Source organism: Mustela putorius, unplaced genomic scaffold (genome assembly GCF_011764305.1).
Source record: "Mustela putorius furo isolate JIRA1106 unplaced genomic scaffold, ASM1176430v1.1 tig00003923_pilon_pilon_pilon, whole genome shotgun sequence".
NCBI classification, from domain to species: Eukaryota; Metazoa; Chordata; class Mammalia; order Carnivora; family Mustelidae; genus Mustela; species Mustela putorius.
This window is the reverse complement of record NW_025422068.1, coordinates 3,075,591-3,102,899: the sequence shown is the minus strand read 5'-3', so window position 1 is coordinate 3,102,899 and position 27,309 is coordinate 3,075,591. Positions and strand designations below refer to the sequence as shown.

General features: G+C 44.4%; 1 protein-coding gene across 1 annotated transcript in view; it reads left to right on the top strand.

The window, feature by feature from the left end:
* Nucleotides 1-11,321, top strand: part of HSD17B4 (hydroxysteroid 17-beta dehydrogenase 4) — a 91,952-nt gene extending 80,631 nt beyond the window's left edge. Inside the window, exon 24 of the mRNA XM_045069353.1 lies at nucleotides 9,857-11,321. Within this exon, the coding sequence (XP_044925288.1) occupies nucleotides 9,857-9,946 (90 nt within the window). The 3' untranslated portion in view covers nucleotides 9,947-11,321. The remainder of the gene's footprint in view (nucleotides 1-9,856) is intronic.
* Nucleotides 11,322-27,309: the final 15,988 nt, after the last annotated feature.

Here is a 27,309-nt window from a genome sequence, read left to right as displayed (position 1 = left end):
AAGAGAACTGTCAAGTAATAGAGTAGCATCTTTGACATCAGGTAGTTCTGAGTTTGGATCTAAGTTCTGTCACTTCCTCTCTCAATCTCGATTTTCTCATTGGTAAAGTTAATACAATAATTGTAATGATCTCAAAGGCCAGTTATAATTTAGTCTGATAATATATATGAAGAGCTCAGTACAGTGCTGGGTGACTCGTGGCCTTAGTTGATTCCTTCTCAGAAATGCATTCAGCACCAAGATGGTGGAGAAGTAGCAGGCTGAGACTACTTCAGCTAGCAGGAGATCAGCTAGATAGCTTATCTAAAGATTTCAAACACCTACAAATCCAATGGTAGATCAAAGAGAAGAAGAACAGCAATTCTAGAAACAGAAAATAAACCACTTTCTGAAAGGTAGGACTGGCGGAGAAGTGAATCCAAAGCGACGGGAAGATAGACCGTGGTGGGGAGGGGCCAGCTCCCGGCAAGCGGCGGAGTAACGGGGCACAAAATCAGCACTTTTAAAAGTCTGTTCCACTGAGGGTCATCGCTCCAGAGGCTAAACTGGGGTGAAGCCCATGCGGGGTCAGCGTGGCCGCAGGTACTGCAGGGTCACAGAAGGATTGGGGGAGTCTGAGTGTCGCAGAGCTTGCAGGTATTAGAACGGGGAAGCCGGCTACAGAGACAGAGCCGAAGAGTGAGCTCTCAGCTCGGGGTTACCTTGAACTGGTCGCAGGCTCCGTGAGCTTGGACGGCCAGAGGCCAGGGAGACAGAAGTAATTGGGTGCTATTCCCTGAGGGCGCACTGAGGAGTGGGGCCCTGAGCACCTGGCTCCTCCGGGCTGGAGATTGGGAGGCCGCTCTACATTCCCGTTTCCGGAACTCTACGGAAAGCGCTCCGGGAACAAAAACTCCCAAAAGCAAACCCGAGCGGATTACTTAGCCCAGCCCCTGGTAAGGGTGGTGCAGTTCCGTGTGGGGCAAAGACACTTGAGAATCACTACAATAGGTCCCTCCCCCAGAAGATCAACAAGAAATCCAGTCAGGACCAAGTTCACCTACCAAGGAGTGCAGGTTCAATACCAAGGAGAGCAGCGGAAATCCAGAGGAGGAGCACGAACTGATGGCTTTCTCCCCATGATTCTTTAGTCTTGCAGTTAATTTAGGTATTTTTTTTTCCTCAATTTTTTTTTTCTCCTTCTGCTAAATTTTTTTAAACTTTTACCCTTTTATTTTTTAACGTTTTTAAACTAGTTTATCTTATATATATTTCTTTTTATATTTTTTCTTTATTCGTTTTCTTTTGTTACTTGTTTCTTTTTCTTTTCTTGAACCTCTTTTTATCCCCTTTCTCCCGCCCACGATTTGGGTTCTCTTCTGATTTGGTTAAAGCGTATTTTCCTGGGGTCTTTGCCACCCTTTTAGTATTTTAATTGCCCCTTCATATACTCTTATTTGGTCAAAATGACAAGGAAGAAAAATTCACCACAAAAAAAAAGAACAAGAGGCAGTACCGAAGGCTAGGGACCTAATCAATACAAACATGGGTAATATGTCAGAACCAGAGTTCAGAATGACGATTCTCAAGGTTCTAGCCAGGCTCGAAAAACGCATGGAAGATATTAGAGAAAACCTCTCGGGAGCTATAAAAGCCCTTTCTGGAGAAATAAAAGAACTAAAATCTAACCAAGTTGAAATCAAAAAACCTATTAATGAGGTGCAATCAAAAATGGAGGCTCTCACTGCTAGGATAAATGAGGCAGAAGAAAGAATTAGTGATATAGAAGACCAAATGACAGAGACTAAAGAAGCTGAGCAAAAGAGGGACACACAGCTACTGGACCATGAGGGAGAATTCGAGAGATAAGTGACACCATAAGACGAAACAACATTAGAATAATTGGGATTCCAGTGAAGAAAGAGAGAGGGGAGCAGAAGGAATATTGGAGAGAATTTCCCCAGTATGGCAAAGGGAACAAACATTAAAATCCAGGAGGTACAGAGAACCCCCCTCAAAATCAACAAGAATAGGTCCACACCCCATCACCTAATAATAAAATTTACAAGTCTTAGTGACAAAGAGAAAATCCTGAAAGCAGCCTGGGACAAGAAGTCTGTACCATACAATGGTAAAAATATTAGATTGGCAGCAGACTTATCCACAGAGACCTGGCAGGCCAGAAAGAGCTGGCATGATATATTCAGAGCACTAAATGAGAAAAACATGCAGCCAAGAATACTATATCCAGCTAGGCTATCATTGAAAATAGAAGGAGAGATAAAAAGCTTCCAGGACAAACAAAAACTGAAAGAATTTGTAAACACCAAACCAGCTCTACAGGAAATATTGAAAGGGGTCCTCTAAGCAAAGAGAGAGCCTAAAAGTAGTAGGTTAGAAAGGAACAGAGACAATATACATTAACAGTCACCTTACAGGCAATACAGTGGCATTAAATTCCTATCTCTCAATAGTTACCCTGAATGTTAATGGGCTATAATGCCCCAATCAAAAGACACAGGATATCAGAATGGATTAAAAAAAACTAAGCCCATCTATATGTTGCCTACAAGAAACTCATTTTAGACCCGAAGACACCCCCAGATTTAAAGTGAGGGAAACAATTTATCATGCTAATGGACATCAGAAGAAAGCAGGGGTGGCAATCCTTATATCAGATCAATTAGATTTTAAGCCAAAGACTATAATAAGAGATGAGGAAGGACATTATACCATACTCAAAGGATCTGTCCCAACAAGAAGATCTAACAATTTTAAATATCTATGCCCCTAACGTGGGAGCAGTCAACTATATAAACCAATTAATAGCAAAATCAAAGAAACACATCAACAATAATACAATAATAGTAGGGGACTTGAACACTTCCCTCACAGAAATGGACAGATCATCCAAGCAAAAGATCAACAAGGAAATAAAGGCCTTAAATGACACACTGGACCAGATGGACATCACAGATATATTCAGAACATTTCATCCCAAAGCAACAGAATACAAATTCTTCTCTAGTGCACATGGACCTTTCTCCAGAATAGATCACATCCTGGGTCCTAAATCAGGTCTCAACTGGTATCAAAGATTGGGATCATTCCCTGCATATTTTCAGACCACAATGCTCTGAAGCTAGAGCTCAATCACAAGAGGAAATGTGGAAAGAACCCAAATACATGGGGACTAAACAGCATCCTTTTAAAGAATGAACGATTCAACCGGGAAATTAAAGAAGAATTGAAAAAAATCATGGAAACAAATGATAATGAAAACAGAACGGTTCAAAATCTGTGGGACACAACAAAGGCAGTCCTGAGAAGAAATATATAGCAGTACAAGACGGTCACAAGAAACAAGAAAGGTATCAGGCACACAACCTAACCCTACACCTAAAGGAGCTGGAGAAAGAGCAAGAAAGAAAGCCTAAACCCAGTAGGAGAAGAGAAATCATAAAGATCAGAGCAGAAATCAATGAAATAGAAAGTAAAAAAAAAAAAAACAATAGAGCAAATCAACAAAACTAGGAGCTGTTTCTTTGAAAGAATTAATAAGATCGATAAACCCCTGGCCAAATCAAAAAGAAAAGAGAAGGTACCCAAATAAATAAAATCATGAATGAAAGAGGAGAGATCACAACTAACATCAAAGAAACACTAACAATTATAAGAACATACTATGAGCAACTCTATGCCAACAAAATTGACAATCTGGAAGAAATGGATGCATTCCTAGAGACACAGAAACTACCACAACCGAACCAGGAAGAAATAGAAAACCTGAACAGACCTATAACCAGTAAGGAGATTGAAACAGTCATCAGAAATCTCCAAACAAACAAAAGCCCAGGGCCAGACGGCTTCCCGGGGGAATTCTACCAAACATTTAAAGAAGAGCTAATTCCTATTCTCCTGAAACTGTTCCAAAAAATAGAAATGGAAGGAAAACTTCCAAACGCATTTTATGAGGCCAGCATCACCTTGATCCCAAAACCAGACAAGGATCCCATCAAAAAAGAGAACTACAGACCAATATCCTTGATGAACACAGATGCGAAAATTCTCACCAAAATACTAGCCAATAGGATTCAACAGTACATCAAAAGGATTATTCACCAAGACCAAATGGGATTTATTCCAGAGCTGCAAGGTTGGTTCAACATCCGCAAATCAATCCATGTGATACAACACATCAGTAAAAGAAAGAACAAGAATCATATGATACTCTCAATAGATGCCGAAAAAGCATTTGACAAATTACAGCATCCCTTCCTGATCAAAACTCTGCAAAGTGTAGGGATAGAGGGCACATACCTCAATATCATCAAAGCCATCTATGAAAAACCCACCACAAATATCATTCTCAATGGAGAAAAACTGAAAGCTTTCCTGCTAAGGTTAGGAACACGGCAGGGATGTCCACTGCTATTCAACATAGTACTAGAAGTCCTAGCCTCAGCAATCAGACAACAAAAGGAAATTAAAGGCATCCAAATCAGCAAAGAAGAAGTCAAATTATCACTCTTTGCAGATGATGTGATACTATATGTGGAAAACCCAAAAGACTCCACTCCAAAACTGCTAGAATTTGCACAGGAATTCAGTAGTGTCAGGATATATAATTAATGCACAGTTACTTGTGATCTCTCTCTGTCAAATAAATAAATAAAATCTTTTAAAAAATTAATGCACAGAAATCAGTTGCATTTCTCTACACCAACAACAGGACAGAGGAAAGAGAAATTAAGGAGTCAATCCCATTTACAGTTTTACCCAAAACTATAAGATACCTAGGAATAAACCTAACCAAAGAGACTAAGAATCTATACTCAGAAAACTAAAAGTACTCATGAAAGAAATTGAGGAAGACACAAAGAAATGGAAAAATGTTCTATGCTCCTGGATTGGAAGAATAAATATTGTGAAAATGTCTATTCTAGCTAAATTAATCTACACATTTAATGCAATTCCTATCAAAATACCATCCATTTTTTTTTTTCAAAGAAATGGAACAAATAATCCTAAAATTTATATGGAACCAGAAAAGACCTTGAATAGCCAAAGGAATACTGAAAAAGAAAGCCAAAGTTGGTGGCATCACAATTCTGGACTTCACGCTCTATTACAAAGCTGTCATCATCAAGACAGCATGGTATTGGCACAAAAACAGACACATAGATCAATGGAACAGAATAGAGAGCCCAGAACTAGACCCTCAACTCTATGGTCAACTAATCTTCGACAAAGCAGGGCAGAATGTCCAATGGAAAAAAGACATCTCTTCAACAAATGGTTTTGGGAAAATTGGACAGCCACATGCAGAAAAATGAAGTTGGACCATTCATTTCCTTACACCACACACGAAAATAGACTCAAAATGGATGAAGGACCTCAATGTGAGAAAGGAATCCATCAAAATCCTTGAGGAGAACACAGGTAGCAACCTCTTCAACCTCAGCCACAGCAGCATCTTCCTAGGAACATCACCAAAGGCAAGGGAAGCAAGGGCAAAAATGAACTATTGGGATTTCATCAAGATCAAAAGCTTTTGCACAGCAAAGGAAACAGTTAACAAAACCAAAAGACAACTGACAGAATGGGAGAAGATATTTGCAAATGACATATCAGATAAAGGGCTAGTGTCCAAAATCCATAAAGAACTTAGCAAACTCAACCCCCAAAGAACAAATAATCCAATCAAGAAGTGGGCAGAAGACATGAACAGACATATCTGCAAAGAAGACATCCAGTTGGCCAACAGACACATGAAAAAGTGCTCCACGTCACTTGACATCAGGGAAATACAAATCAAAACCACAATGAGATAGCACTTCACCCAAGTCAGAATGGCTAAAATTAAAAAGTCAGGAAATGACGGATGCTGGCGAGGTTGTGGAGAAAGGGGAAGCCTCCTACACTGTTGGTGGGAATGCAAGCTGGTGCAACTACTCTGGAAAACAGCATGGAGGTTCCTCAAAATGTTGAAACTAGAACTACCCTATGACCCAGCAATTGCACTACTGGGTGTTTACCCTCAATATACAAACGTAGTGATCCAAAGGGGCACATGCACCTGAATGTTTATAGCAGCAATGTCCACAAGAGCCAAACTATGGAAAGAACCTAGATGTCCATCAACAGATGAATGGATCAAGAAGATGTGGTATATATACACAATGGAATACTATGCAGCCATCAAAAGAAATGAAATCTTGCCATTTGCGGCGACGTGGATGAACTAGAGGGTATCATGCTTAGTGAAATAAGTCAATTGGAGAAAGACAACTATCATATGATCTCCCTGATATGAGGAAGTGGTAATGCAACATGAGGGTTTAAATGGGTAGTAGAAGAATAAATGAAACAAGATGGGATCGGGAGGGAGACAAACCATAAGTGACTCTTAATCTCACAAAACAAAGTGAGGGTTGCTGGGTGGAGGGGGGTTGGGAGAGGGGTGTGGGGTTATGGACATTGGGGGAGGGTATGTGCTATGGTGAGTGCTATTAAGTGTGTAAACCTGGCGATTCACAGACCTGTACCCCTGGGGATAAAATATATGTTTATAAAAAATTAAAAATTAAAAAAATATCTAAAAGGATAGAAAGGAAAAAAAAAAGAAATTAAAAAGCAAACAAAGAAAAACAAACAAACAAAAAAGAAATGCATTAAATGCACTTAATCTGATTCGGGTGCTTGGCATGGCAGAGCAAGACGGTGCCACTACTGTCTGAGCTTATTTCTAGAGAGGAGTGGGAAGGAAATCTGACTGCAAGCATGAAGAAGAATTGGGCAAAGCAATGGGTTAGAACCCTGCTTGGCACCCTTGATCCATGAAGGGTCGCGTAGTAAACATTCTCCGCTGTGTGGCCCGATGGTCTATGTTGCAAGTGCGCAGTCTGTCCATTGTAGAGTCAAAGCAGCCACAGATAATAGGGAGGCAGAGGAGTGGGGCTGTGTCCTTGTACAGGTGTGTTCACAGAAACAGGCAGCAGACCAGTTTGGCCTGGGGGCAGCGGCTTGCCAGCCCCTGGGTCAGAGTGTGATGGACAGAGGAAGGGTTTCAGATGGGCTCGTCCTCAGAGGCCTGAGATTACGCTGACTACCGTGAGGGATGAGCTATGAGGCCAAGGAGACCACATGTGGAGGCAGGAGGATCCGGGTTTACTGCCATTGGAACAGCGAGGAGGCCGCGTGAACAGTGGGGGCCGAGCAGGACACGATAGAGATTCTTGCCAGTGTTTCTAGCTTCAGCCAATACCACTTGCCTCCCCTCTTAGGATGCTACTTTCATTCTTGTTGCTTGCAGTTTCTTGTCAGCTTTTACTCCTTTGTTGTCAGTGCCTTTGCCTTCTCTGGAATTTGTCCCCTAGCTTTTTCCATAACTGGCTTTAGTTCATCCCACATAGTTCCTTTTTGTTACAGTCTCTGAGAGTATCTTGTTTTCTCTTTCATAGCATTGATAGCTGGTCTTAATTACTTGTTTACATTTTATTTTTTGACTCCCCTACTATAATGTTAGCTTCATGAGAACAGAGGGCAATAGCTATTTCCTGCCTAGGATATTACCTAGTATATATACTGTGGACACTCAGTAATACTGGAGTAGATTAAAGCAAGTGTGAAAAAGAACTAATAAAGGGAACGATGAATCATGGTCTAGTGGTACTGATAACCTTTGCAAAATTCTGGAAAGCACTAAATACAAAAAAGGGGGCAAAAGATATGAACCAGTATTAGTAAAAAAGTAGAAATGACTCACTTGCCTTAGAAAAACTACTAATTTTTCCCAGTATCCACAAAATGCAAATTAAAGGATGTCATCTTGCCTCACATTTGCAAAGATTATGTTAAAGTTTGTGTAAGAGCATTCACGTGTAGTTTGGGGGACTATACATTTGGAAAAGTCTTTCTGGAAAGCACTGTGGAAGAGGTTCCGACTTTCTTCCTTCATGGCAACTTACGGTCTCCATATTTTTCGCCTGGTACTCCTAGGCCAAAAGAAATACCCAGCGGTCCAGTTGGTTAAGTAGTTGTGTCCAAACAAAAGTTGTGTGTGACCGCTGTCATCATACTTGCCTCGAGCATTCCTTCCAGTGCCTGTGAATTTGCTGCAGAGCCACGGTGTGGTTTGGAAGCTGGTGATAGGGAAGCATGGTTAGGAAGCTTACTTAAGAAATGTCATTATTTGGAGGCACCAGGGTGGCTCAGTGGGGTAAGCCTCTGCCTTCAGTTGAGGTCGTGATCCCAGGGTCCTGGGATCGAGCCCTGCTTCAGGCTCCCTGCTCAGCGAGGAGCCTGCTTCTTCCTCTCCCTCTGCCTGCCGTTCCCCCTGCTTGTGCTTTCTCTCTCTGTCAAATAAGTAAGTAAAATCTTTAAGGGAAAAAAAAGGTCATGATTCAGCAGTTTCTTGTTAGGCATCTGCCCTGAGGAAATAGGTGTACAGATCTATGTACATAGCCTTGGCACTCTGTGACAACCATTGCTTGCTGGTTTTGGTGGACTTAGTTCAAGGACCTTATCCAAGGTCGCATGTCCCTCTGGGAGCTGGAAGTGAGCAGGCAGGTGTCCATACTGGCTCCCTGCAGGGTTGTGAGCGTAGTGTCCATAATTGCGCGGCGAAAGCGGTCTTAGTTTTGAAATTGCAGTCTCCCGTTCGAACACGGAACACTTGATCCCGACTGAATGAGTTCTCGTTGATTTTTGCCGGGCTCAGAAGTTTAAAAAGGCTTTTGCTTCTCCCCCAATTGATGAGGATTTGCTTCTAAGATTAAGTTGCCGCTGGTTGCTAATCGGGAGGCAGTGTCGAGTGTGCGCAGCCTGGCCCCCCGTTCCTGCTGGGTCGGGGAAGCTCTGGGGCCTGAAGATGGCCCTGCTGTCCGCTGGCAGTAAATAGATGTTCAGTGTGCCCACTGTGGGCTCATGGCTGTGCTTCCCAAGTGACATCGTGTTTGTCAGGCTGCTTTGCAGTGGTAAGTAGTAGTTGTGGCTAAAAATCTGTGGGTTTTTTTTTCCACTTTTTCACTTCATGTTCCATATACCGTTTTCTCAGCTATGTAAACTGTGATTTTTTTTTTCTTTTGGGTTGGTGTGGGTTGTCTTCCCTCTGTCGAGAGGGAAGTTGACACCGAGGGGGATCTTCAGCATTTTGCCCGAGTCTGCGTCAGGTGGGGTCGAGAGGTGCACCTAGAGCCCATGGCGTCAGGCCATGCGAGGCCTGGTGTAGTGACAAGCGCAAGTTTATTGTGCTCCTGCTGCCTGGGGCAGGCCAAGCTCAGCGCTTGCCGCACTAATGCCCTCAGCGCAGTGGCAGGCCTGCCTTATTTAAGTCCTCTCTTCAGGCCTCTTGGAGATGAGGAGTCTGGAGCTGCTGGAGGTGAAGGGGTTTGCACCCTGCTCCCCTCGCTTGGAAGCAGCAGAGCCTGGCTCTTCACCCAGCCCCTTGGAGGCGCCAGCACAGGGTCGATGCCTGACTTTGTGACGTGACCTTCTGTCAGTACTTGGCTCTCTGTCTCATGGTGTCATAAATATTTTTAGCATTAGGAACACAGTAAAGACTTTTATTCATAGAGTCTCAAAATCACATTTAAGAACTTACACTGGCCTCCAAGGGTGGGTTGAAGCAGAAACTCACAAGTCTGTCAATTCAGATTATTCTGTGATTTTCCAAAAGATGCTCCCCCCCCCCCTTACATATCTAGAATATGGGTGCTCCCCATAATCATTAAAGTGTTGTTGCTGGATAAAAGTTGCCTTTGTTTTCCAGAGTTGTTATCTCGGTTGTATTCAGTGTGACCAATGATCTTTTTTAAAAAAGAGGAAATGTAAAGTGGTTAAGTCTGGCGCTCTGTTTTTCCTCTCTCCTTTCCAGGCATTCTTTAGTGGCAGACTGAAGGCCAGAGGGAACATCATGCTGAGCCAGAAGCTTCAAACGATTCTTAAAGAGTACGCCAAGCTCTGAAGGACACACTGCAGTGTGAACAAGACTAGAAAAACTACATACTCTCTTCGCCCAGATACGCAAATCTGATTAAGCAAAAGTGATCAAAACTAAGATACAGGGAAAGCTGCTTACCATTTTCAGGTTTTAGATAAGTTTGGAGATTTTAATTTTTTACTAATTTTTCACATTATTGTTCTTTTTACAAGAAATGTAAGCCAGCACGTAATATCTTTCTGTTCTCAGAGCTCTATCTTCATAATAAAAAAACTTTCACCCAGGTCTTTAGAATCATAATAGCATTTATAAGTGGAAAGGAAAATTAGATGAGGAAAGGCCACTTTGAAGTCTTTTACACTTTGTTTTGTTATTTTCTGATCTCTAATTTACTGATACCCCAGTTCTAACATGAATTATCACACATATTCACTTGTTTTTCATACTCCAACAGTGTCCTGCTTCAAGGCAGGAGAAGGGTCTTTATGTTCCCAAATAGTTTTCTTTCTACTCCACTCTGTTTTGCTGGAAATCCTTTATTTTCACACAATGCCTGTAAATACCAAACAGGGTTTTCTTGGTTAATTGGTCATTGGCAGCCAGAAAGCTGTGACTGACAGGTCCTGTTATGCTAATGTTCTCCCCACACATAGCAGGTGATGTGTGCTGATGGAAATCCCCTTTCGACGGGTTGGCTGCAGAGGTGACCAGCAGGTGGGGTGCTGAAGTCGAGGAAGGCCTGAATGCCGCTCATAGAGCACAGCTGAAGGGGACGTGTGGGGGGTGGGGGGCTGTTCCGGGCTCAGTTCCCTGGGAGACAGACTTCGAGATGGAGATCTGCCGGTAGGAGCTGTATTTGGAGGTGTTCTTGAGACTGACGCCTGGAGTGGGGGGGTTGGTAAACAAAGGAAGCCCAGGGAGACATTTGGCTGTGGTCGGTGCACTTACCATAAGGCCTCAGCTGGTCGGTCCTTTGGGGATGGCCCTTCAGCATTGGCCCGAGCGAACTTGTCACTGGTGACTGGGCTGAGCCGTTGATGATTTCCTGAGCTGCTGGGTGGACTGTCTTCGGTCCGAAGAAGGCTTCTGGGAGCGTGGCCTGGCATTTCACTTCAGGGAGCAAGACGGGGGGAACTACAGCTCAGGGGTCAAAGGAAACGCTCTCAGAATTGTGGAAATGGAATACTTCTGCAGCGGTGGAGCACAGAAGCGCCTTAATAGGTTACAGTCGACCTAATGGATGAGCTGGGAATGTAGAAGGTGTAGAAGAAAAGGTACATACTCGGCAGCCATGCCCTAGCTTCATGATCTCTGAATGCTGTTATAAAATTAACTGTAATGTAAAGTGATTTATTGTTCTACCAGTTGAATTTGTTTATAAAGTAGCAGTCTTTTAACACTGGTCGTTTAAAATAGAAGTTGTTCCTATTGAGCTTGGAAGAGCTTTGTGTCCTTCCAAATAGAAATCGCATATTAAAATTAATCAAATGCCCCCCACTAATGAAAGTGTTGACTGTATACCCTAGATGCTTAAAAGATTCTAAGAAAGATGTTCTAATTATCTTACTAACCCATCTCCGTCAGTCTTAAAGGTCAGAGAGCTACTGGTATCCAGACTTAGCAGCTTCTTCATCCTCGTGCTCCTTAATCTTTTTGTAATTTCAATAACTGTCGATCGTACCGTCCTCTTTTGTTCTTTTCTTCCCTTTTATCCTCCACTGAGAAAGGTGTTAACTTCTTAGTGCACCTGTGGATTAATCTCCCTGTCTTCTGCTTGTCCCCTTTATAATTTCCTCTGTCTCCCTAACTTTTCAGGATTTTCAGTCGAAGTTTCAGCCCCTCCTCCCTTTTTGCTAGGTCTTTTCTTCCCGGTTGGTTTCATCCACTGTCCTGTCTTCAGCCATCGCCCGAGTGCTGGTTGCTCGGAGTCTGTATTTTAGCCCCGCTCCCTCCGAAATCCCCCAGTCCCACCCACAGCTCCAAATTGTTACTGGACTGTTGTCCCCTGGTTACTGCGCACGCGTGCCCAAGGTAAATGCCTGGTCCTCCCCTCCATTCCTGAATGTGTCTTGAGGCCGACTAAGAAGCCAGTCACCTTTGACTTTTCTTGTCCTCACTGCCCCCCCCCCGCATCCCCTCGTTCACTTCCACTTCCTGAATATTCCAGCGTTTTCTAGCCGCCATTACCCAAGTGTGCCCTCGTGGTGGACAGCTCATTTTAGTGGCTTCCCAGCTGGTCCCACCGTGCCACCCATCAGAGGAGTCTTCCTAGTACACACACCTCCCAGCTTAGGAACCCACAAGAGTTCCTACTTGTCACCTTTCCGTCCAGGCTCTGGCATGGTTCTGTAGTCCGTCAGCTGGGATTTTTGTTGCAGTGGCCAATAGTAAAACCAGTTCAGACTGGCGTAACACAACCTTCTCGCATAACTGAAGAAACCTCTAGAAGGGTCGGTTTGTTTTTGAAGGGGTTTCGTCAAGCAGTTCCCTTGGATCCCGGCCCAGTTCCTTGCCATCTCTCTGGCTGCTTTATCTGCAACCCCCCATGTGGTACCCTGCCGGCAACTCCAGCTCTTTCCTGTTTGGTCGCACGAGGGCAACCAGCAGATGCAGCCTCAAGAGCCCCATTCCGAGTCTACCAGCAGGATAAAGAGCCCTGGGTTCTCACAAAAGCCCCATTGAAGGCCTCATCTAGTCGGTCTAGTTGCGCCTGAGTCAGAAGCCAACCGTTGAATCATCATCGCTCTAGAGATGCTGGATATGCTGATTGGCTTATGTGTATCAGGGCCCAAAAGTGTAGCTAAGCATAGTGTGTTGGGGCTTCCTCAGACTCGCCTGGTTTTGGTGATTTGCTGGGAGGATTCACGAGACTCAGGATACAGTCATATTCGTGGCTGTGATTTATCCTATCAAAATGATACCAAGCAAAATCAGAAAAAGGAGGCAGTCGCATGGAACAAGTTCCAGAGGAAATCAGTCCAAGCTCTCAAAACTTCTTTTTCCAGAGAGTCACTCAGGACATGCCTAATTCCCCCAGTGTCCCACAGAACACATGTAAAGCCGGCCAAGACTCAGCGTCCAAGGTTTAACTGAGAGGCTGGTTACATAGGCCAGGCTTTTCTTGTCAGAGCACACACCAGAAGTCCAGACTCATGAAGGAAAGCAAGTCTTTAGCATAAACCCTACTGGTGCCGTTTGGGAACGGAGCCGCTCTCCTCAGGGACAGAATGGGGGGGATCCCCCCAAAATCTGAATTCCCAGATGCCAGCCAGGGGTCAACCTTACAAGCAAGCCTTTCTAAGGATAGGAATCTCGGATGTCCTGTTAGCATCCAGATGACATGGCCCAAGAGCTAATCAGGTGTGATATCCAAAGACATCGAGAACACGGGACCCAAATCACAGTGGTCCACCGTGAAGGCTCCTTAGATCTCGTCTCCCCCAACTTGCTTTTTTAACCTTATCACCTGGTAAACTCTTCTCTATCCTGAAGCCTCCCACATGGGTGCGTGTGTGAAGCTGTTCCCGGACACAGCGAGAACAGTCTCCCAACTTCTCATAGAACCTGGCTTAGTTATTTTAAAGCAAACAACCTGAGAAAGCAGATCTTTACATTGGACAGAAATAGATTTGAGGGATAATGTATTTAGTAATAGCACCCCAACAAGAAGTCTACCCTTTCAGGCAACACATAGAGCAGCAAAATTAAATAGTAACCCAGCTCCTGGGTTACTATTTAATTCTGATGTCGAGAGACATCAAAACCTGAAAGTTACAGAGTGATTTTCTGAAGAGCGGAGCATTTTAGGTCAGTGTGGACTAAGCTATTTAAGATGGAAGAGGAAAAAAAGAAAAAATACAAAAAGCTGTTTTCATAACCGACAAATGGGCACAGGAGTAAAAGTGGAATTAGATTTACATTACACATATAGGCAGAATGTTGGCTTGAAGTTGCCTTGTAAGTGACATTGAGGTATCAGGGTTCACAGAGCTTAAAAAATGAAAAAAAAGAGACCTAAGGGGTAAAATGTTGAGGCACGAAAGTTCAAAATTTACCCACAGAATAGCTGCATAGAGCCTGGTCCAGAACCTGTCCTTTGTGGAGCTTGGCTACTTAACTCATTTGATAGCTGGTGAGAATAACAAATACACAAGTAGAAAGAGCTGTGGGGGGGCAGCATTGGCGGGGGAGAAGTTTTTGGAGGTAACAGGGAAGAGGATGTAAAATTGAAGCAGAAAAGCAGACTAAAAAGTACAATGTCACCTGAGTGTCGTTTGAAGGAAGGTTGAGCCCCTCTGTTTTCCTTACTGTCTAGATGTTATAGGTCAATCAGTCAAGGATAATGATGTGTGAAATAGGGGCTTAGTAAACATGGTCTTTAAAGGACCAGATAGGGCACCTGGGTGGCTCAGTGCGTTAAGCCGCTGCCTTCGGCTCAGGTCATGATCTCAGGGTCCTGGGATCGAGCCCCACATCGGGCTCTCTGTTCAGCAGGGAGCCTGCTTCCTCCTCTCTCTCTCTCTGCCTGCTTCTCTGCCTACTTGTGATCTCTGCCTGTCAAATAAATAAATAAAATCTTTAAAAAAAAACAAAAGGGACCAGATAGTAAATATTTTAGGTGTTGCAAGCCACATACAGTCTCCGTAGCATCTTTTATTTTTTTTTAAAACAACTTTGCAAAAAATGTAAAAACTTATACAGAAACACGCCAGGAGTTGGATTTGGCCTGTAGAGTGGGTCCTGGGGATAGAGTTCGAGTGCCATTTAAGATAACATTATTTAAGGGGCACCCAGTGACTCAGTGGGTTACGCGATCAACTCTTGATTTCAGCTCCAGTCACGATTGCAGGGTCATGGAAATGAGTAGAGCTGTGGGTTTAAGTGACTCGAGTCTTTGGCTTTTTTGAATAATTCCCAGAAGCTGGGCCCAGTGGCAACCAAGCCTCAGTCCAAAGGGAACCACCAACTCCAGCTGTGTTCTGAGAGGGGACACATGGACTGTGGGAGTAGAGGGGGCTTTATCTTTGAGTTCCGACTGGGAGATGAGAGGTTAGGGTGTTGGTACCTCTACCTTCTCCCCTACTATCCCCGGTCAGAATAGGCCTTTCTTCTTCTCCTGCCTAGTTCACAGTGCTCCATGTTTCTGGGCCTGTGGAAGTGAGTGAGGACACACAATTTCCCTTCACTCCTCACCAGCTTAATAGGCAAGCAAGTTCAGCTTTATGGTTTTTGCTATGTAGGACCATACGGATTCCCAAAGCACAATTTTCAAGACCAATAATGGATGGATCCTCAGTCAAGAAGTATTCACTGGATTCCTAGTGTACACTGGGTGTTGGCGAGTCACATGTGAACACGGAAGCTGACGTTCAGGAGCTGATTACATTGAATGCACACAATTTGATTGTTACTGTTTCTCAAGACATTATCATTTAAAGAAATTCTTCCTCTTCAGTAGATGTCCTGTGGCTTCTCAGGTTTAATTTCAGTTGCACTTTAGTCAAAGAATAAATATTTGCCTATGAGTTGTCTAAGGAATGTGTATTTCAAGGCACGTGGCTGCCTCAGTTGGTGGAACATGCGACTTGACCTCGGGGTTGTAAGTTCGAGCCTCACACTGGATGTACAGATTACTTAGAAAAAGATAAAATCATTAAAAAAAAAAAAGAAATCTTGGGGTGCTTGGATAGCTCAGTGGGTTAAAGCCTCTGCCGTTGGCTCAGGTCACCATCCCAGAGTCCTGGGATCGAGCCCCGCATTGGGCTCTCTGCTCAGCGGGAGCCTGCTTCCTCCTCTGTCTCTCTGCCTGCTTCTCTGCCTACTTGTGATTTCTGTCAAATAAATAAATAAAATATTTAAAAAAATCTGTATTTCCCCACTTGTAAACTGTCAGTTTCTAACTCTTTGGAGTTGACAATTAAAAAAACGTATTTGGGGGCACCTGGCTGGATCAGTGGTAGAGCACACAACACTTGGTCTCAGGGTGGAGAGCAGAAGCCCCAGGTTGGGCGTGGAGCCTACCTAAAAACAAAACAAACTCCAGCCCTGGCAGTTGGCCTTGAACCTCTGACAAGACAATGAGTTGTGCCCGGTCCTACTGGGAAAGTCTGAGCACCAGATGAAGAAACAAGGTCACCCACTCCTACTTCATCTTTATTCTACGATGCACTTGAAGCAATGCCTCAAAACATACCCCTCCATCCCTACCTTCTGCAGATCATCTGATTTGTCTTAGACTCCTTAACCAGGGCACTGGGGCCCCGAGGAGTGCTCTTTCTATAATGCTGGCAATACTTGAACTCTTAACTTAGGCTGTATAGACAATTTTCTAAAGTGGAAACAGGAAAAGACTGGGCACTGCAGAATTACTTGGACCGGAGAAGCCCCTTTATCTATGAAATTTTTTAACTTTTTTTTTTTGTATGTAATATTTTGTTATTGTGATGAGAATTCTTTTTTTTTAATATGAAGATTTTATTTATTTGTCAGAAAGAGAGAGTGCACACACAGCAGTGGGGCAGAGGCAGAGGAAGAGAGGGAGAAGCAGACCCCTGCTGAGCAGGGAGCCTGACCTGGGGCTGGCTCTCAGGACCCTGGGATCAGGATCTGAGTCAAAGGCAGACGCTTAACTGACTGACCACCCAGGTGTCCATCTGACTTTTTATTTCTCACTTTCCTTGCACAGTTGAAAATGTGCCCCTAGCTTATATCCTGTAGCTCCTTTATGTATCAAAGTTCTATCCCCTAAGTGCCTTTTCACCCCTCCTCCAGTATCCAAACAACTATCATTTGTCTTTTCTTGATAAAATCTTATGTCTGACTGGTGCATTTTCTCTTGAATTTAATTAGGTTTATAGCTCTAACTATTATAAAGACAAACAGAGGCATAAGACACGGTCTATTAATTTCAAGTTCTATACAGTAGCTCATCTTGGTGGTCTTTGTATGTCTTGAAAGTGGAATTATTACTGTTATAAACATGTTGCATTGCTGAGGGAGTATGGCTTTATTTCGCAACCATTTTGTAAAAATTACGGGTTTAAAATCTCCAAATTAAGTTGATTAAAATGTTTAGTTGATTTTCATTTCATAAATTCAGTGACAATTTAAACACATGTTCAATAATTAGACCACAGTGATAAAAATTTCTCAAAAGTTTCATATTCTTTGTAAAGGCATTGGATTTTCTAAATTTGTGTTCACTTTGTTTCAACGCACCAGAAAATCAGTTCAAGACACAGAAAAGCAAATGAAAACTTTAGAAGTTCTGATAATCAAATGGGCCTTTTTCATACTTAATTCCACTTTTCTGTGTCCAAGAATGGGTTTCATCCTCAAAATGGGTTTTATCCTCAAAAGAGCATTAATTTGTCATTCAGAGTTGCCTGATATAATAATGTATTGATAGAGTTGATTGGTGTAGTTGAAAGAAAGATCCTCTGTTGCTGAAATGGATTAATAACTTTTCCGCTCTAGAACATCTGTGGGCAGCTCGTCCTAACCCCCTGGTTTCTTGAGCTATCTTATACGTACACTGGGGCTCCTTTTTATACCATTTCTGACATGAAACCCATGAAACCACCAGCCCAATGATAAGGAAGGGAATGGCTGCCCTTGGTTGAGGACTCCAATCCACGGGCTGCTAGAGCTTGCTCTGAGAACTGGGCCCACCATTCTCCAGGCTGGTTTCTGAGCTGTTAAGGGGTTGTGGGAAGGTCTTCTAGCTTCAAGACTTTAAGACTCTGAGTATTAACTTTCCAGACTTGCTTTAAAGTCAAGTATTTCACTTTCTCAGGTAAGAATCAGTTAAAACCCAGTTAAAAGCCAGTGGTGCAAATGGCACAGTCAAGCTGTTAGCAGTCTTGGCCAATCAAGGTGGTTGGGCCCAAGTTTTCCAACTCTCTTGGTCACCTCTCATTTGATAATTAAACCCAGAGTCCCTGCTTACAGTGAGAATCTGGGGTGCCTACCAATGTGCCCAAGTATTCTTGGGGGGGGGGGTTTGATGGCTTTTCTCATCACCTTTTGATAGGATTTTCTGATTCCATTGGCTTATCATCTCTCATCTCCCCCTCACTCAGCCATTCCCTTCTTATGTCACTGCCCTGAAACTAAATGGGGGGCAGTATTCACTTTTGTCGATGTTTTCCCCAAACCACACATGCTCAAGGTCATTATGTGTAGCAGGCCAACATGGAAGCACCTGGATTGACACAGAGGACTTTCCTTACAACTTGGCCCGGCGGGCTCCTCATGGCCTATACTAGACACTCGGGTTCTCAGAACTGCCTTGGCTCCTCCTACCATTGGAAAGTTCCAAATGGGCTGGCTCCTCTCACACTGGCCCTGCTTACCCCCCATGCCCCCTGAGCTCCACTCTGTCCCACTTTACCATACAGAAACATCTGACTCATTTCTCAGCCAGGCCATTGCAGTGTTATTTTCACAGCTGACCAGGGTTTTACGGGATATCTACGCCTCAACAAAGACACTTCTCTCCCTGTGAAGATTCAGTGTCTAGCTTACATGTTTTTTCTCCTTCTGGGCCACCTAGGATGCCAAGGTAGGGAGAGACGGGTGTAGGAAGACCCGAGGGCCCTTGCAAAGAGATTGACAGGAAAGGGACCCGGGTCCAAGTGCTGCTCCATCTGTAGCACTCCATGCCAAGGGTTTCCCAAGCCTCCTCCGAGCCAGTCATCAAAAGCCTGTTGGGCAGATAATACCATTACCCTCATTGCAATGATGAGGAGACAGATTTTGGGGGGTTAAATCAGTTGTTCACCATCCTGTCGCTGTCAAATGGTGAATCTATGATGTGGACACAGGTAGTCTCTGTGCCTAATCGCTGTAAAGTGCTGCCTTATCCCTTACACTGGTGCCCACACTGTGATTCCATTTTATTCCTGTGACTTACGTTTTTTTTTCCCCCAAAGAAGAAACTTCACCAAAGTCACAGAGTTAGGATGTATCGGTACCAGAAGTCAAACTCAGCTCGCTCAACTCCTAAGTCTTTGTGGCACATTGCCTTGACGAGCTTTCCACTTAAAATATTAATGCATCTCTACTTGTACTTGGGTTTAACAAGCAGAATTTTTTATAGTGATTCCATTAAAAATTTGCAGGCTTTTAGAACAAACATCACAGAGTCGATGCATATGGACTTTCATTTTAGAACTTTACGGTGTGAACAACGGAAAGAAAAGGGGAAAGAGTACATTAGAGAAGATGAAAGAAAACACTTTCAAATAGGAAAGACGCCATTGGACAAGAAATACATCTACTTGGGACTGTGAGGTACTCATATTGTTCTAATTTTGGAATTCCAAACCCGTGCATTCTGGTAAGAAACATTGTCCTGTCTATGTCCACTTGTCAAAAATGAACTGGCAAACATGAAAAAAAAATCCATTGTCCTTTATGTTCACTGTGGCTATGATGATACCAAGATTTCTTGTCCGTTGAAATTAGTGTGCCCACAGAAACATTTTACACGTGAAAGTGACAGAGAGAGTGATAGGGATAATGAATGTGTTCTTCATGAGAACTTAGAATCGATAGAATCAATAGCATCTGTCCATCCATCCCACTGGATGCCTGAATCCCCTTTTTAAAGTACCTGGTGTGTGTGGTTGTGGAACCTTTATTTGGTTACCTTGAATGATGCAGAGCTCTGTCTTTCTGAAGGCAGGGGAGGGAGCTCCTTAGGGCGATGGATGGTACCAGGTGTCTTAAGTTCAATGCAATGATAATCTGGATAATCTGTTGATTTGGGTTCTCACTGAATGAAGCAGGGAAAGTTAAGTTTCTCCGGTTCTGTAGAGTTGGTTCTCATCCCTTTTAAATGGGAGGGAACGTGGTCTAATGAGAAAAAATATTGAATGTAGCATCAAGAGGCCAGTCTTGGAACCAGGAGGCTGGCCTCAATTTCACACAGTTGGGGGTCTGAGGGCTAGTCGTGTGACGCATGAAAATCCTTTCTCTTGCTTGTTCCCTCGGTGTATCTCACGAGGATGTTGTAAGAGATACGTGACAGTAAATATGAAAGTGTTTCAGTAACTTCGCTTCAGGGTTCTGTGTGTTGTCGTTCATTAAGTTGGTGTAGACAGTGCTCTGAGTGGAAGCAGATGAGTGTAGACTTCAGTGATTAAGGTTTTTGCTTAATGACACAGAAATGGTAAAGACCTGGGGCACTTGTGGGCATGGGTCTGTCTGGGTGTGTGTGTTGGGGTGGGGGGCTAGGTTCAGTTGCCAGGATGGGGAACACAGTTTCCAGCCCACCCACAGACCAGTCAGTCAGGTCTTCCTCATAGGCAGATGTTCCTTACCCTGAGGCAGTCTCTCCAAACTTCATTCCTCAGCCCCTGGGGACCTTCCATAGCCTTTTCCTGATTCCAGCAGCTGGATGGTGGCTGTGGGACCCCACCCAACCCTATCACCTTTCAAGGGTGAGGCTTTATTCCTCCCTTCTTGGGGATAGACCTGCCATTTGGGGCAGATGTCTGTGACTCAGCCATTGGCCAGCTACTTCCTGTCACTGGTGGCTTCGTTTTCTCAATGCTATGGTCTGCTTTTTGGATCAGACTGACCTAATCCCAAAGCATTTCCTAAATGCCTCAGTTTTCTAGGGTTTGGAGACACTGTGTCTTTGATCAGTGGTTCTCAAAATATGGTCTGTGGACCCGTAGTATCAGCATCTGGCCATTTGTTAGGCAAGTTTGGGGGCCCACCCCCAGCCTCCTGAGGAGGAAACTCTGGGAGCAGTCTCCCGCAGTCTGTTAACAAGCTCTCCAGGGGAGTCTGACGCACAGTCGTGTCCTCGGCTGTCTGGTTGCCCTCTGTGAAAGCAGGTTGGGCAGTTTCCCCTCCTCTTCCCGCTGTCCTATCCTGGAGAAAAGTTTCTGCCTGGTGTCACCTTCTACTGTATCTCTACCAACCTACTGCTAAAATCCTTCAATGGAATCACCATTGTTTCTCCAGAAAAGTAGTCTTGGTTAAGTAAGATTCCCGTGAGCGCACAGCAAGCCATGTACCCTGGTGCCGGGATTTACTGGTACCCATCCTGATCTGCATGAAGTGGGCACTTGCCCTGAAGTGGCAGATAACACACAGGCCTATTAGGACCCAAAGAGATGCCACTTGGGGGTGGGGAGCGGAGGACCGAGGGGCTTTAGGGATAGGAAGTCAGCTAGGATATCACCCAGTTTCACACTCAAGATAGTTTCCCCATACATCCGGCCTTTCTCCTCATCTTTCTCCTTCTAGTACTGTTTTCCTTTCTTGCTACAGGAACGCGTGAGTAGTTTGACGTTATTAGCTTACGAAAAGAAAAGAGCACTACCTTCTTCTTTTTTTTTTTTTAGATTTTATTTATTTGACAGACAGAGATCACAAGTAGGCAGAGAGGCAGGCAGAGAGAGAGGGGAAGCAGGCTCCCTGCTGAGCAGAGAGCCCGACATGGGGCTCGATCCCAGGACCCTGGGATCATGACCTGAGCCGAAGGCAGAGGCTTAACCCACTGAGCCACTCAGGTGCCCAAGCATTACCTTCTTTATAGACTCAGGGACGTTACTATGGAGAGGTTGCAATGTGAAAGCTGAGGTCGGTCTTCGTGCTGCTGCTTAATTTCCTCAGGAATAACTAAGTGGGTGCTCCAGTACATCTTTGTTGAGCAGCTATGGTCTTCATGAAATTTAATTAAGTCTCCCAGAAGCTTTAAATTTAGGGCAACTTCAAAATGCAGGTGGCTTCTGTTAAGTATAATTATATTCCCTTCAGAGCGGCCATGGTTTGAGAATGCTGGGCTGTCAGACTTAAAGTCTTCAACAGGCTCACCGGTGTTTGGGTTCCAGAGGGTCGTTTCCAAGCACAGCTGGCCCGCCTGCCTCCCACGTTCCTTCCTCCCTCCCCTCCCCTCTCTCCCTGCCTTCCTCTCTTCCTCCCTCCCCTTTTGCAGAAGGCTAATGTGACTTAACAAAACCCTTACAACCTCACTAAGAAGTTAGGGCCAACATTCCAGAGGTTATCCTTCCAGAAGTCTGAGCCAGTCTGTTGATCCTTGGGGCAGGTCAGCATCCTTGAGTTCACTAGTGTCTGCGTCCAAAGAACCAAGTGGCCACAAGGCTCAGGGAGAATGAGAACAAAGGTCTGGGGCAGGCTTCATGGCAAATGCCAGCTGCCGGTGGAAGACTTTACAGCACGGAGCTCCCCCTTGACTTCTGTTAGACCCTTTTCCTTTGGACTAAGTGCGTCCTTTGACACAGGGACTTAGAAAGGACCATGCAAATGTGTCTTATAGGTCGTGCGGTAGCGTAGCAGAAAGCCCTCTGATGGGAACCATCAGTGTCTCCCAGATGACACACTGAGTCACAGAAGGAACGTGCTCAAGGTCTCTTCCGCCCCTTCGCCTGAGTTCAGCCCTGCCAACCAGTGTGTGTGCTGGGAGGGGAGGGAGGAGGACGAGGGGCCCTGAGACAGCCACTGTTTAGAGCAAAACCTGCCTTCTGGCTCCAGCACGTTCACACAAAGAGTTCCTTGTCACAGACGCCAGAACAAGTGTGTCTTCTGTTATCGTGTTGGTCTGGGATCAGCACATCCCCCACCTCGCAAAGGGCCTACTGTATCACTGCAAAGGTAAGCACAGAGGATATGAATTTGACGAAGCCCCAAGTCTTCTGGTGCTCCTGAGATCAGCTCCACTTCCCTGGGTCTGAATACAGATCATCTAGGTCAGCTCGAGTTTGTTGGAAGTGAACAATTTTCTTTTAAAGTTGCACGCCAATGTCTTCGCTCTTCGTGCATATTTTATTGGATTCCAACTCTGATCCGGTGAACATCTAATGACACGGCGTTAATCGTTATTATGATCTGTGGTTACTGGGGGTCCGCGTCAAGCAGTTGGATAAATTGTTGTGATTCGTGTTAATTACCAAATGTTTGTAAGTTTTGCTCCTCTCTGAGGGTTGTTCAGTATCTGTAGTCAGCATTACTGTATCAGTTTTCCAATATTATCAATTTTCCCATGCCCCATACACAATAAAAATAGGTCTCTCCATTAGCTTGAATTGGACTGGGAGATTGAATATGGCCTGGGGATGCCAGATACGATCAAGGAATTTTGTTAAGGGCAGCAGTGGTGTCCTGATTCTGTAAGAAAATATTGTCATGTTATAGAAACGACACTGTAGGGTTGGTTGTAGGGTTGGTGTGACAAGCATTGACACTGTTCTCCTTCTTGTGTGTGTTTGAAACTTTTCGTACTAAAGAGGTAGCCTGTCAGACATGTAAATGAAATGCAAAGCCACACTGTCATCATCCACCCGAATATCTGATTCCGGTCATGGTCCTTGTACCAATGGTGGTCATCACTGCTGATTCACTCACACTTTCTTCTCAGGAAACAGGCCTGCTCAGAATTCTTGCTGTACTTTTTTTTTTTTAAAGATTTTTATTTATTTATTTGACAGAGACAGATCACAGGTAGGCAGAGCAGCAGGCAGAGAGAGGGGGGAGGAAGCAGTCTCCCCGCTGAGCGGAGAGCCCGATGCAGGGCTCGATCCCAGGACCCTGAGATCATGACCTGAGCCAAAGGCAGAAGCTCAACCCACTGAGCCACCCAGGTGCCCCACTCTTGCTGCACTTAATTTTAGGTTATATCCTTGGCCATTACACTGACTTCCTGGACACAGTAGGTTGAGGGAAAAGCCTATATTGTGACCTCGGGCCTAAGCTGTGTTTTCCAGATCTGTTTATCAGAAGCTGCTTGTTGAGGTGAATCACTGGACATTTGTGTGACCCGATGAAAGCTGTTGACAGAGTGACCTCCTGCCCTCCGTCTGGTTTGAAAAGATGAGTAAGGAATCCTGGGAAATGCTAGGCCTCCTCCTGGGTTTCTGTCATAACCAGAGACACTGCCATGTGTCCAGGCGGGCCCGGGATCCTGGCATCTGGCTGGGAGGCATGGGGGTCGGTGGGAAAGGACAGGCCGTGCTCTCTGCCTTCCGGCTGACACTGCATGACAGCTGGGACATTTCTGCTGCAGACCCGGAGGCTCCAGCCCCTCCGGCCGTGTTTATTGGGGGCCACTTTCCTCTGGCGCAGGTCTCCCACCTACCATCTCCTTTCTATTTCCAGGAAACCCTTCTTAAGTGTTCCCTACAAACTGCCCTGCAGGTACCTGCTGCTTCAATCTGTACCCGGCGATAAAATGTATAAAAGTAAATACCCGGCCTAGTCAACAGAAGTTAAGTGGGAGAGGTTTTCTCACGAGGGGGAAGAAGATGGCAGAGGTGGCGCCGGGAAGCAGAAGGGGCGGCTCCCGACTCCCTCCTGTCTGTGCTGGACCGATAGGGCCTCTGTGCTCCCCTCTCCCGCCTCCAGCACCCAAGACCCCCCCCCCTCCACGGGAACCCCGACAGTTGCTTTTGCAGCTAAGGGGCTCCCTGTTACATTTGGCCAACGCAGATGAATTTCATGGTTCTGCACTGTGAGGTGGTCTTTCTCCAAGCGTGACAGGGCAGCTGTCAGAGCTTCGGAGAAGACAAGAGTCAAGGAGGCAGCTACCGCGAGAGGGTGGGGCGTAAGGCCGTCAGGGTGTCCCGCGTGGACTCAGGAGCCAGGGTGGGGGGCTCATGCTGGGTATTTTAACAGTTGGGTCTTCCTCCTCTCTGAGTCTGTCACGCAGAGACGACAGCAGCACAGGTGACCCGGGCCAGCTCCTCTAAAGGCACAAGCCCCTTTCAAGAGTGTAACATTCAGGGGCACCTGGGTGGCTCAGTGAATTAAGCCCTTGAAAGGGGCTTGTGCCTTTAGAGGAATCCTGACCTGATGAGCAGTTTTCATCTGCTTTCCAAAAATGGACTGAAGTTTTTCTTCATCAGGCTTTTATCAGAATAAGAAGATATGTAACAATGAGGCTATGATACTGAGACCAGGCAGGGTAACGGCAGCCCAGGAGTGAAGGGGAGGGAGTCTGGAAAATTCTGAACACCTAGATAAGGGAGCATGGTCCAGAATCCAGACAGCCGGGGAATCTGCCAGGTTTAGCTAGTCATTTACAAAATCCCCCATCTCTAGAGCTGGTGTCGGCTGAAATGAGTTCTTGACGGTTTTAGCTGTTCTTCCAGTCTTCTCAATCTCTGACGTTGGTATGTGTTGAGACAAGTTAGGGCTTTCCAGGTGGGAGGTTGATGCCCTGAAATATATGCAGTGGTTTCCAAATTATGGTCACTGCACTCAGTCACCTGCATCATCCAGGTCCTTGGTCAGAAACAAAAATTCTTCTTCTTCTTCTTCTTCTTCTTTTTTTTTTTTTTGCTGTATCACAAGTTTGTGTATTTTAATATATTTTTTTAATTTTTTATAAACATATATTTTTAACCCCTGGGGTACAGGTATGTGAATCGCCAGGTTTACACACTTCACAGCACTCACCAAAGCACATACCCTCCCCAATGTCCATAATCCCACCCCTCTTCTCCCAACGCCCCTCCCCCCAGCAACCCTCAGTTTGTTTTGTGAGATTAAGAGTCACTTATGGTTTGTCTCCCTCCCAATCCCATCTTGTTTCATTTATTCTTCTCCTAACCCCTTAACCCCCCATGTCGTATCTCCACTTCCTCATATCAGGGAGATCATATGATAGTTGTCTTTCTCCACTTGACTTATTTCACTAAGCATGATACACTCTAGTTCCATCCATGTTGTCGCAAATGGCAAGATTTCATTTCCTTTGATGGCTGCATAGTATTCCATTGTGTATATATACCACGTCTTCTTTATCCATTCATCTGTTCATGGACATTTAGATTCTTTCCATAGTTCGCCTATTGTAGACATTGCTGCTATAAACATTTGGGTGCACGTGCCCCTTCGGATCACTACATTTGTATCTTGAGGGTAAATACCCAGTAGTGCAATTGCTGGGTCATAGGGTAGTTCTATTTTCAACATTTTGAGGAACCTCCATGCTGTTTTCCAGAGTGGTTGCACCAGCTTGCATTCCCACCAACAGTGTAGGAGGGTTCCCCTTTCTCCACATCCTCGCCAGCATCTGTCATTTCCTGACTTGTTCATTTTAGCCATTATGACTGGTGTGAGGTAGTATCTCATTGTGGTTTTGATTTGTATTTCCCTGATGCCGAGTGATATGGAGCACTTTTTCATGTGTCTGTTGGCCATCTGGATGTCTTCTTTGCAGAAATGTCTGTTCATGTCCTCTGCCCATTTCTTGATTGGATTGTTTGTTCTTTGGGTGTTGAGTTTGCTAAGTTCTTATAGATTTTGGACACTAGTCCTTTATCTGATATGTCATTTGCAGATAACTTCCCCATTCTGTCAGTTGTCTTTTGGTTTTGTTAACTGTTTTCTTTGCTATGCAAAAGCTTTTGATCTTGATGAAATCCCTAGTTCATTTTTTCCCTTGCTTCCCTTGCTTTTGGCGATGTTCCTAGGAAGATGTTGCTACGGCTGAGGTTGAAGAGGTTGCTTCCTGTGTTCTCCTCAAGGATTTTGATGGATTCCTTTCTCACATTGAGGTCCTTCATCCATTTTGAGTCTATTTTTGTGTGTGGTGTAAGGAAATGGTCCAATTTCATTTTTCTGTATGTGGCTGTCCAATTTTCCCAACACCATTTATTGAAGAGGCTATCTTTTTTCCATTGGACATTCTTTCCTGCTTTGTCAAAGATTAGTTGACCATAGAGTTGAGGGTCTATTTCTAGGCTCTCTATTCAGTTCCATTGATCTATGTGTCTGTTTTTGTGCCAGTACCATGCTGTCTTGATGATGACAGCTTTGTAATAGAGCTTGAAGTCCGGAATTGTGATGCCACCAACTTTGGCTTTCTTTTTCAATATCCCTTCGGCTGTTCAAGGTCTTTTCTGGTTCCATATAAATTTTAGCATTATTGTTCCATTTCTTTGAAAAAGACGAATGGTACTTTGATAGGAATTGCATTAAATGTGTAGATTGCTTTAGGTAGCATAGACATTTTCACAATATTTATTCTTCCAATCCAGGAGCATGGAATATTTTTCCATTTCTTTGTGTCTTCCTCAATTTCTTTCATGAGTACTTTATAGTTTTCTGAGTATAGATTCTTAGCCTCTTTGGTTAGGTTTATTCCTAGGTATCTTATGGTTTTGGGTGCAATTGAAAATGGGATTGACTCCTTAATTTCTCTTTCTTCTGTCTTGTTGTTGGTGTAGAGAAATGCAACTGATTTCTGTGCATTGATTTTATATCCTGACACTTTACTGAATTCCTGTACAAGTTCTAGCAGTTTTGGAGTGGAGTCTTTTGGGTCTTCCACATATAGTATCATGTCATCTGTGAAGAGTGATAGTTTGGACTACTTCTTTGCCAATTTGGATGCCTTTAATTTCCTTTTG